At 43.7% G+C, this 12,535-nt stretch overlaps 1 protein-coding gene across 7 annotated transcripts in view; it reads right to left on the bottom strand.

The window, feature by feature from the left end:
• The window catches only part of NFATC2 (nuclear factor of activated T cells 2), a 109,504-nt gene that overhangs the window by 63,130 nt on the left and 33,839 nt on the right, over nt 1-12,535 (bottom strand). For 4 of the 7 annotated variants that reach the window (XM_069953594.1, XM_069953596.1, XM_069953592.1 and 1 more), the window contains exons 2-3: nt 7,676-8,678; nt 4,503-4,671 (exon numbers count right to left, since the gene is read on the bottom strand). In XM_069953594.1, the coding sequence (XP_069809695.1) occupies nt 4,503-4,671; nt 7,676-8,678 (1,172 nt within the window). The remainder of the gene's footprint in view (nt 1-4,502; nt 4,672-7,675; nt 8,679-12,535) is intronic. The other 3 variants (XM_069953599.1, XM_069953597.1, XM_069953595.1) reach the window with 2 other exon arrangements.

Here is a 12,535-nt window from a genome sequence, read left to right as displayed (position 1 = left end):
AATCTACTCTCTACACTCAGTATAAAGCTATTGTATAGGTTTACTGTACTAGAACTATATAGCTATGTATTACCCATTAGATCACAGTGTATCCTGGCAGCATTGCACCCTAAGCTCCAGCAAACCCATTTTGTACAATTTATGCAAATGAAAAACTTATTTTGCAGGGCTAATAAATAGGAGATCCATCGACACGTCCTCCTGCACCACCTGCCTGGGTCACGATACATCTGTGTGTAAAATAATAGCGAGAAGATAAAACACAGCGGGATGATAGGAGGACGGCAGGAACGCAACCAACAAGGAAAAGGCTCAAAAGTAAAATTCTATTTTTTTTTTTTAGTGAAACGTATAAAAGACTTCTTTGCCAAAAGTGGAACGTATATGAACATGAGCGCATTTTCTGTGTCAAGAAAGGAAAGAAAATACACATTTAATAATACAGCCAACACCTGGGAAGGAAATTATTTGCATTAAAAAGGTGTGCTGTTCACAATAAAAACATCTATAAAGAGTACACAGGACCGGCTGGACAGAAACCAAGAAGCCTGAGTCACATTTGCCACACAAGCAAAGAAAAGCCAGACGTAATGTCTGCCTTTCCATCCCCTATTTTGGGATTTAAAGATCCCATTTTTCTGTTGAAACGTTTTCTTAATCTTTTTGCATAATTGGTCTGATATTATAACCGTGAACAGACGCGATCCAGTCTGCGACCGGAGGGAACGCTCATTGCCTGGGCCAACAAGGAGGCCTTTCTTGTACGGTACCTTACGAGAACTGGGTAAACAGAATGGTAATGTGCTCGGCGATGGCAGCCATTGATTAAGGACTGAGAGAGGATTATACTTAAGAATCCAGGAGAGGCCATCTTGGACTTTACTCATTCTGGCCAAGAGTATTGGCAACTTTCTAAATATTCTCTAATAAAAAATTCCTAGCATTTTACTATTGAAGAGTCCAAACCATCAAAATCTATCACAGAGCCAAGTCTTATTCTGAGGGACTTCTTCCCTTCTTTCAGTGTAGCAGCTAGCACCAGTAAAGGCCCTATTCCACGGAACGATTATCGCCCGTATTCGGCCGATAATCGTCCCGTGGAATAGAGTGCAATGATCAGCCGACATCGTTCATGTCGGCTGATCGTTGCAGTCGCTTGTTTTTCAACATGTTGAAAAACAAGCGACTGACACAGCAACAATCTGCTGCCGTAGCTCCGTTGAATAGGAGCATCGGCAGCAGACGCTGCTGTATCCTATGGGCTGCCTGGACGATCAGCGATCACCCGGGCAGCCCCCCCCCACCCCTCCCGCACTCACCCGCTCGCTGCCTCCGCGTTGAATAGCAGCGGCAGCGAGCGGGGAACGAGGAGCAAACGAGGAGCAAACGAGCGCTCGTTTGCTCCTCTAAAACGACCCGTGAAATAGGGGCTTTAGTGAAGAGTTGGGAAAGCATACAGATACAAGGGAGCTCTGAAGGCTGTGGATATAAAGGAAAGGAGACATAAGGCAGAAACATATGGGCTGTGTACAAGCAGAAGACTGTAGACTGCTGAACACAGACACCCCACATCCACCATTATTACTGAGAGGGCAATGACACGAGACGGATTAGAACTCAGAAGGGGCTGCAGACTGCAGGAATGAAGAAGGATTGCAGACAAAAACATACTGCAATCGCTTTAACTAAACGAAACCACTAACATATGGAACAAATAATTTATTCCACATCAACATGGATTTTACCACCCTGTTTTATTAAACAAACCTTTAAATATAAAATTAGAGAACCAACACTCAGGACCCTATTACACAGAAAGATTATTGTTATATCAATGGAATTTAAGCAATTATCTTTCTGTGTGTATACGGCAACAATCAAATCACTAACAAAAATATGTGTGGTCATTGAGCTGCCCATAAAGTCATCGTAAATCTCTCGCAAATCTTTCGGTGTATGTACATATCATTCATTCGTAATAAGTACGTTCATAGACTAGACTGTGTGAACAATGAGAATTATGAACGTAGTTACAACAATAGACTATTCTTCCGTGTATTATGATAAATGATTTCAGGTCGTTCCCAAAAGCGCTTGTTTGCCATGGTTTATCGTTAAACGGTGGAAACAAAAGGCTTCCTCTAATAGGACCCTAAAGGACCAACAATGTAAAATAGAACAATCAAGACATACTTTTCTAGTATAAAATAATTTACAGGATAGGCTATCAATAGTTCACCGTCTCCCTGACTGATCAGCTGTTCAGGGCCCACACTACTGTGCTATTGTCTACTACTATTGTCGACAACCCCTTTAATCCTGTCAGAGACCATACGGTTATAATCTGTGGAGCATTTTGGAACAAACACAGTTCTGTGCAGTCAGGGTAACAAGAAAGCCAATAAAAATGGCAGCTGATTACACTGCCAAAGATAAAAATATGGAAGCATAAGTGAAATAGCTGCCCCAGCCTCCTCTGTCCTCTCTCCACCAAGGTTACTGAACCCTCTAAGAGACGGCTGTTTGTGAGTTCTCACCAAAGAAAGAGGAAATTAATGAAGCTTCCGCTACGCAGTCACATCTCTCCTGTACTGGTACGGTCCCTGCAGTGGCGTGCCTTTAAATAAACACATACACACAACACTTGGCCTTGCTCTTTATATACTATGCAAAGCGGAAAGAAAAAGTCACCTGGTGTCGGACAGCCTTTATTTCCAGGCAAGATGCACATTATCGTGCCAGACTTCCCAATCCACCCAGAGCAGGCATTGTTCTCTGTCTTGCTTTGGCTATGCACATGACTGTGGTTACAAACAAAGTAAAGGAAGCCCCATCACTTATGTTGGCCGCAAGATAACAGCAAGGAGGCGAGCAGCACGTTACGCTGCAAACACTGCACACTGGGCGCCAATGTTACCTGAAGGGGTTAAGGGCCTACATATGGCAAGGTAAAAGGACACAATTGTACCAGTTACCATAGAGGAACGCTACTGTTATTAAGGATGGTGCAATCCAACACACTATGGCTGCGGTTATAGGAACAGCATGAACCAGCATTTGCAAGCATGTAATAGTCAGTTCATTTATATGTTGCCAATAAAGATTTTTGTAAAAGTGCATGTAATGAAGGAGCTGCAATGTCAGACCGATCAATGTGCGAGCAAGGAACAGCGCCCTTCTCAATCATTACAGCTTGGCCGATGAGGTTAAAGAATAAGGATGGCATACAAGAAGTTGCATAATAATGCCGGCAGCCTGTGTGACTGGTGTCTGTCTAGCATTTACTTGTCAGGACCGCCGAGCAGACGGACAGACTGTGTCAGCGGTGGTTATAGTCACAGGAAGGGAAGCTTCGGAGTCTGGCGAGATGAAAACACCACATTTCAGCTGCTTGAGAGAAAATAAATCGGCTGCTGGGGATTATTTATAGATGAAGCTCGGAGGGAGTCAGCAGCTTTTCTGACTAAACAAAGATATATAGCCGTCCTGTCCTACTGAAAATCTGCTCGACGCTTTGTGCAAATAGTGACCTATCATCACCCTGGAGGCGGCTCACACCTGTCTGCGGCCTGAAGGGGACCACGCTCTGCAGAGGACAATAATACGCCTGTTCATCCAACCATTCAAACACTTGTTTACTTGCAAAGATGTAATAGGTAAAGTAGGCTGGAGCTGGCTTCACTGCTGAAATGGCCATAAAGCAGGAGACAAGTGTACAGCTAGGAGGTAGACTCTGGACAGGCTGTGTCTGGTATATGATAAGTAACGGCACTCCTTCTCTATGTGTGCACCTTGGTCCTGGGAAGGAGCGATCTGCTACGGATAGGAGCTCACATTATGGCACTTGGCTTTAGCGTTTCACATCCACATCAGTCACATAAAAGACTAAAACATTTGGTCTCTAAATGGAACAACTAACATTAAAGCATCTAAACCTGGCCATAGACACTAGATATTTGTTAGCAGATCCAGCCAATTCTGTGTGATCCAAATATAATCTAAAGCTAGCCATTCATAGACCTGTTCAGCCGTCAAGTCTCTATGCCATTAACTTACAATTTAAGACTATGTTCACACATGTACGTTCTCACAGTATTTCTGGGAGTCTTTTGTTCAGTCTTTTTTTCAACCAAAAACAGGAGTGGAAGTGAGAGTATGTGCACACTACAGAATCCGCAGCGGGTGTTCCGTCAGGGTTCCATAGTGTGCAGATACCCTGTCAGGGCAAAATTATAATGGAAAGGTTTGTTTTCAATCCACTCCTGGTTTTGGTTGAAAAAAAGACTGGCGGAAACACTATGTGTGAACATAGCCTATGGGATCATTTCAATGCTATGGTCTGTATTAGCTGGCCCAAGCCCATCTGTAGTAGAGCACTGATCTCAATGTTTGGCTGCAGAGTCTTCTCAAGGCTTGTATCAGTTGTGCAGCCTATTGCTCGGAGTTCTCCTGCACACATATCTGGTCTTTGAGTAAAAGTATACTGTCAGGATTCTCTTTACCTGGATAACAGGGTGACCTCCAGTGGTGGCTTTCACCGCTCCACGGCTTCCCTCGGTTTCATAGTGGGCACGATGGTGGGGTTTAGGCTGCACTTCTATCTGGAGTTCATAAGAACCGGCCTGACTTGTCAGGGGCCACTCCAGTGGCGGCAGTGAAGCAACAGGGATGCTGTAATGGAGAAGCAACAGGATCAGTGAGGATAAAATCAGACATTCTATTCTTCTATTCTAAAACCTGCATTGTTGCCATCTTACTATCTGACCTCTAGGATTAGGGCAAGTCACCTCGGTTCGGTCTTCTCACAGATGATTTTCTAACTTAGATCTGTTCTTTTGTTCAGAACAATCACGTACATGTTTAAAACTGGTTTTAGTTGACATTTATAGCTTCTCCTATATGACTTACTCATTTCCCAGCTAATCCGCATGAAGGAATTGTAACTGTGGCTATGCAGATGTCACACGGGACCATTCAGGATAAACATCCAAGTAATGAAAACCATTGGAACCATTGCCAAGTACCATGTTCCATCAAGACTTCTTAAATGATCGAGTACGGCACTCAACAGCGACTACATGCAGACGGTATATTGCTGCATACAGCAGGAAGGCATCCCTCCAATAGGCCCTTCAGTCTGGCTGCATGACTAAACATCAGGCAAGTCAGACATAGTGTTCGCTAAGGGATAAAACAATTGTGTGCATTATTTAGTCACTTGTTTAAGACTGGTAAAGGTTATTATGGCGTTTAGTACAGAGAGATAATTCATGAAGACTCGTGGGATAACATTTAAGTGCACACGCTTCAGCCATCTGCTGTCATATTGGCAAATGTGACACAAGGGATGTGCCCATAGGTCTTAGATAACATGTACACAAAACCATGCCGAGCTGGGTGATCGGACACCAAGGGCAGACTACAACTACTACTACTTTTGTGCAGTCCATTCGTTGTTGGCCCCACATCGCTCAGCCAGATGATAGGTGGCCAACAATGATGCACTGAAAGGGCGGCACTGAATGCAGCAATCCTACATGCGGCCGGGCTGCACAACTGTTGTGACTTGCAAACAAGCTTGTTGGCCTGTGTAAAAGGGCCTATGGTCCCACATGACGGACTACAAAGTTATGGAGCATGGAGTAAGCTAAGGTTCTATGTGTTTCTAGTAGGTTTTGTATAGGCTGGGATTTAGAGGATTACAATAAATTTGCTCTCCCAGTCCCATTTTGTAGGAGTCTTGTTGTCCTAGTATAAGCAGTTGTTCTTGTCTATATTGATGTCCTATCCTATATCCCAGAAAATGCCCTGAACCAACAAAGCAGAAATACTGCATAACACGGCCAAAGATGGCACTTACAGTTGTTTAAAAGTAGAAGACAAAGTATAAGGGACGGCTGACTTCTCCTGCAGACTGGCCCTGACATAAAAGCCGCCTATACAACATTACTGGTTCTAAAATACACACATTTAACACTGTACACCACTATATAACACAATGTAAACCAATGCCTGTATTGCTATTACTGTAAAGTTGCTGTAAGCCCAATCTCAGACCCCCTAAAGCTGACCCTGCAATATTAGGGGGAGTTTAGGAAAGCTATATTACCTATACCAGACAAGGCTAAAATATCTGACAACAGACAGGACTGAGTTCTATGTGCTCATAAATACAACAATTCTGGCCCTGTTCGTAATGGGAAGATCTGCACCCTTAGTAAAAAGGGGTAGAGTATAAAAGGGAAATGTTTTGGCTATGCTAAACACAATACATCTTTTGGCTATTTAAAAAAAATAGTAATAAATAGAGGAGTCTGGACCTCAAAGCACACTGGTCCCTTTTAGCTGCAGAAATTGCATCTAATAATGAACAATGTGAACATTAACATATCTTACCATCTAGAACACCCTATTAGGGAATATTTTTGAATATATATATATATTATATATACATACACATATACACTTTCATAACCTACCTTGCACTTCGACCACAATTGAGGATGAGCAAATCTACAAAACATAGCAAAGCGCTTTGCTAGTGCTCGGCAGTGGGCTTGACAGCCTCTGCCTTTGAACTCTGTCCTTCCAGCGCCTGGAAAAAAAAAAACTTTCCCAGGCACCCGAAGTGGAGCGGCACGGAGTTCAAATGCAGTCAACTAACAAGCCGACCACCGAGCACTAGTGGTTGGACCCCCAATGATGATTTGCTTAGGGTATGATTAGGCTTAATGGTGGCACTACTTAGGGGCCTATTCCATGGAGCGATAATCGGCCGAATCAGCCCGATTCGGCCGATTATCGCTCGGTGGAATAGAGAGAACGATCAGCCGATGATCTTTGTCATCGGCTGATCGTTCATTTAGGTTCAAACCTAAAATCATCAGTCGCCGCGCGGGACCGGGAGAAGGTGAAGACCTGCAGCCTGGCAAGGTAAAGTATGATATTTTCAAATCGTTGGTCGCCCCCGCGCAGCACCGCTATTCCCCATAGCGATGCGCGGTGGGCGACCAACGATTTGAAAATATCATACTTTACCTCACCAGGCTGCGGGTCTTCTCCTGACGGATCGACCACTCAGCCAATCACTGTCCGGGACCGCCGCGGCCAGTGATTGGCTGAGCGGTCTGTCAGTTCAGACAGGCCGCTCCGAAGCTGATGCTGCGCGGGTTCCGGGGAGAAGGAGAAGACATGCAGTCTGGTGAAGTAAAGTATGAAACAAGGGCTGCAAGGACATTGGTAACTATGTCCCTGCAGCCTTCGCTAAACGATTATCGGGCCGTGGAATAGGCCCAGTAAACATCGTTGATCGGGCCCTAGTCGGCCCGTGGAATAGTACCCTTATTTTCAGGGGTCTAAAAATATAAAAGACCCCTACCCAGTTCCCATTACAGCCCCCGGCTGCAAGTCACTGAATCTGGACAGACATGGCTGAGGCCAGTGATCTGAGTGAGCAGGTCCAGGAAGAAGCAGAAACACTTATAGACTAGCAGAGGGCAGGAATGGGAGATGTGGGGGACCAGGGTAGGCAAGTATCCCCTCTTGTATTTATTTTTAAGGCACACACAGCATAAAATAAAAAAGGGGTACTAGTACCATTTTTAATCCAATAAGTGAGTGCAAACTATCTGCTTTCACAAATGTTATTAGCCATAAACATAAAGGAGAACTATACCTGTAGTATGGCATGGCAGGTAAGATTTGCTTTGGCCAGGTGGGTGGCACCAGTAGGATTGATCCTGGATCAGAATTCTTCCGTTCTTCATGATCATAAGGTGCATATTCTGGAGGCTGATAAACCTGACACGACATGCTCTTATGAGGAGCCATTGGGGAACGATCTGGGCTGTTTTTCCACATTTTTGTCGGTACGCCACATGAAGGATCGGTAGACAGGCTCAGGTCTTCCATAAGATGTGCAGATGCAGAAGGATTAATGTAAGTCATTGAAGAGTTATCGTCCCTCAGATGGACACGGGGTGATGCCTGGGGAGAGGGTGTTCTTGACTGTCGTGGAGAAACGGTTTGATGGCTATTGGCGAGCTCAGGACAACCAGGGAACCTTCTTTTGACGCCGCCTGGGGATGAAGAGCGTGAGTTGGGTCGAGGAGATGGAGAACGTGGTCCCAGGCAGGTGTCCTCTGTGATGCTGTCCCGTGGAGACATTATTGGAGAAGCTCTAGGAGAATAACGAGGGAAGTTTTGTATCTGTGGACACAGGTCATCAGTAGGACCATTATTTGGTGAAACGCAAGGTGAGGTGTAAGGAGAGAAATTAGTCTCTGAAATATAACTTGTAGATGACCCACTACTAGCAGCAGGGCTCAAGCAAAGCGGTTCTCTGTAGCCATCATAAGTATAGACTTGCAAGGTAGCAGCCAAGTTTGGCTGATGGTCTACCAAAGTGTCTGAATCTCGGCTGCGGAATGAACCTGTATGAAATAGTTCAGATGGAGTGATCTCAATCCTTGGACTCTGAGCTGGAGCCCCAATAGCAATTTTAGGGTCTAAGTGGTACCTGGACCCTAGACTATTGTGCTGTTCATATATGCTCGTGGGATCTGAGGAAAACCTATGATAAGCCAGAGGTCTGGACCTATAATCGGAGACATCGTCATTGGAATACGCAACTCCAGAAGAAGATGGGCTGATGATTTTATGTGAAGAAGTCGATTCTTCTGGAAAAAGAAGGGTCTTTTTTAAAACTAAATATTAACTTATGTTAACAATCATGGACAATTGAATGTTGATTAGAAAAAAAATTAAATGGAACCAGTCATCGGTGTCAAACCAATGGCGACGGGCTCCTTTATTACAGCCATGTTGGAAACACTCCGAAATGCAGCTGAGTTTTAGGTTATCATAGTGTACAAGCTGGGAACAAAGATATCTGTCACCAGGACGGTCCCAGCTGGGCTTGATCAATAGATATTTGTATACAGGAAAAGATCAATCCATCACGATTGGCTAGGCACAGTCAGCTGGGACCGCCCTGGACGTGTTTCTGGACGTACTTTCTTTTTAAACTGCAGCATCTCAAAGTGAATGTTACTCAGGTGTAATAAGGAAAAAGCCTGAAGCCATTTGCATCGTTTGGGCGACATCTAAGTTATAACAGGTTCCCTTTAAGGAGAATAATGAACTTTAAACTAGAATACTTTATTAATATGGGAGATCCCTACGCTGTATGTTAGGTCTGGAGATCTGGCTACACACAATAAAGAATATATCTGTGTCATTTATACTGTAATATATAAGTTATAAATGTTCTCAGACACACTGAACTGTGGAGATCTATAGATGTAAGAAGCTATAGTGTTTTCTTGCAGAGTAAGCCAAATATACAGTAAATACAGATTGTTCTGTGGATAAAACCCATGCAATAAAGCGTTACTGTTAGGTAAAGCCAGCAATACATGCTATATTCCATTTATAATAACCTACTATATATAGAGTGGTATGACCCTGGCTTATGTCAGATATACGATCCACACCTCCTACACTGTATAATGTATATAAAGACACTCCTCATGAAATAGGATCCTGGTTTATCTATAAAGTGGAATAAAATAACCCCATTGCAGTTATTAAAGAGAAAACCGGAGCTGGATACAGACATAAGCTGAGGAATAAGTGACCGTATAGCCGACCCCTCCAGAGGTGCACACGTTCGGCTCAGCTACATTACATGAACCGATACAGGCGATCCACGTCCATCTCGTCCGTGAAACACAGAATGTGGGAATAAGGCCTAAAGGTACTGATTACTATTACACTCCATGAATAGACTCTTTTACTTTTAATCTCACAGCAGCTAAATAGTTAACTTTTGCACTGCTATGAGAATCCACTGCAAGAACGGAGAGCCATAGACTGTAATAGTAATCAGTATCACAGCAGAGTGACTGGGAGAAACTCCCAATGTGAAATCCGCTGTGATACGGTACATGTGAACGTACCCGAAACCAGGAGCAAGCAGGAGGCAGAGTACAGTTTTGTTTTATAAATCTGCTCTCCCATCCCTGCCTCCTGCTAATGTCAAGCCTGGAAACCCCCTTTAAGTCTGCTGTGTCTATCCGAGAGGCATTTCAAATCCAGCAATAAGGTAATAACCTACCAACAATACAATGCTAAGGCCTGGAGGACAAGGTGAGGTCCCCAGGATTCTTTGAGGAATAAATGATTTTCCCTCAATTTGTAGAACCATGGAATATCTTTATATGGAGGACAAATAGCCTGTAATCTGCACCTAAGCTTTTATATCCATGTATGCATAAGTATTACTTTATTCAAGCACTATCTGTGAAAATAAAACAAAAAAAATTTTTTGGCCAAAAGTAGAACATTACAAACATATCCATCCTAAGCTTTCCTGTGGATGCCATAGTGATAAAAGGGTAATATTCTATATCCTTCAGATCAGAGCATACATGTCATGTAGAACACACTACACCACACCTTACTGTTCCACATACTGCAATATACACAGCACGTCCACCACTGTCCATTTCTTGTACATTCGAGGAGCTCTTGCTGGGATGAGGCAATGGCTACAGAGTGACGTGCATGGTGCGCTGCCGCAGGGAATTACTTACCAGAAGCAATGTCTGGATGAGGATGACCCAAAAGAAACTGTACAAGTAACTTACACCCAACATGACCAGAAAATCTCATCCTAGTGGGTGCATTGCAGCATCACATGCATAGGGGCTTTTTGTAGTGTAGTATGTGTCTAGTCCAAGCTAAGACTTTATTGGGGCGAGGGGAAACAAATAGGAAAGAACCGCAGTGCTAGAGAAGTGCTGTATCCCCTTTTATGTTCCCTGCACACAGCGGTTCTGAGTGGAGAAACTCAGGGGATGAAGCACTGGTGTAGCCCTTTCTTCTCACACATATTAGGGGGCTCAGAGGTCAGTTACGGCATATGAAATGATGTGGACAGTAAGATAGGACTACCCATTGCTTGTACTGTTATTGCTGCGGCCTTTCCTCCTGGCTTCATTGCTCAGTACAATCCCTACGCTGCGTCCTTGCGACCTATGTGAGAAGTTTTGACTACAAACTACAGCTATGACTTTTCCAAAATAAAGACTATTCTCAGCTTGTTACAGGGATCACAGAATAAGCAGCTGGGCTGTTCTGCAGAATACAGTAGCCGTCTGTCCATAACTTACTATTCACTCAGCTTATTACAACAAATACATTCCAGTTTCTGACAATAAGTGTGCTCACTTTAAATGCTTTAGTCCATGATAAGACCGCCCACTGGACTCCTAAGTACGGTATGAGCAGAAGTTAAAATGAATAAACGACATGTTAGGCCTGCTGCACACGGCCGCACTGGCTTAGCTGACCAAAAAACTACTGATGGTTTGGCCCAGGCGGCCCACAGAGTCACCCGGGGTCCTCCTGCAGTCATGGGCTGTACACATACTTAATGTTACATGATGGTATAGAAAAGATTCAGAGAATATAACCACATGGATGATATTTCATTTTTTAAGCTCCAGGCAAATCCACAGATCATGGATCATGTGCACAGGCCCACAGAATACAATGGGACCTATACTAACCACAATGGGGGTAATACAGACTCTATATAGCGGCCTTATACTAACCACAATGGGGGTAATACAGACTCTATATAGCGGCCTTATACTAACCACAATGGAGGAGACTATGCAGACTCTCTATATAGCGGCCTTATACTAACCACAATGGAGGATATACAGACTCTCTATATAGCGGCCTTATACTAACCACAATGGAGGATATACAGACTCTCTATATAGCGGCCTTATACTAACCACAATGGAGGATATACAGACTCTCTATATAGCAGCCTTATACTAACCACAATGGAGGAGACTATACAGACTCTCTATATAGCGGCCTTATACTAACCACAATGGAGAATATACAGACTCTCTATATAGCGGCCTTATACTAACCACAATGGAGGATATACAGACTCTCTATATAGCGGCCTTATACTAACCACAATGGAGGATATACAGACTCTATATAGCGGCCTTATACTAACCACAATGGAGGATATACAGACTCTCTATATAGCGGCCTTATACTAACCACAATGGAGGATATACAGACTCTCTATATAGCGGCCTTATACTAACCACAATGGAGGATATACAGACTCTCTATATAGCAGCCTTATACTAACCACAATGGAGGAGACTATACAGACTCTCTATATAGCGGCCTTATACTAACCACAATGGAGGACATACAGACTCTCTATATAGCGGCCTTATACTAACCACAATGGAGGATATACAGACTCTCTATATAGCGGCCTTATACTAACCACAATGGAGGAGAATATACAGACTCTCTATATAGCGGCCTTATACTAACCACAATGGAGGACATACAGACTCTCTATATAGCGGCCTTATACTAACCACAATGGAGGATATACAGACTCTATATAGCGGCCTTATACTAACCACAATGGAGGACATACAGACTCTCTATATAGCGGCCTTATACTAACCACAATGGAGGAGACTAT

Source organism: Dendropsophus ebraccatus, chromosome 14, assembly GCF_027789765.1.
Source record: "Dendropsophus ebraccatus isolate aDenEbr1 chromosome 14, aDenEbr1.pat, whole genome shotgun sequence".
NCBI lineage: Eukaryota > Metazoa > Chordata > Amphibia > Anura > Hylidae > Dendropsophus > Dendropsophus ebraccatus.
This window is presented reverse-complemented; position numbering and strand designations above follow the sequence as displayed.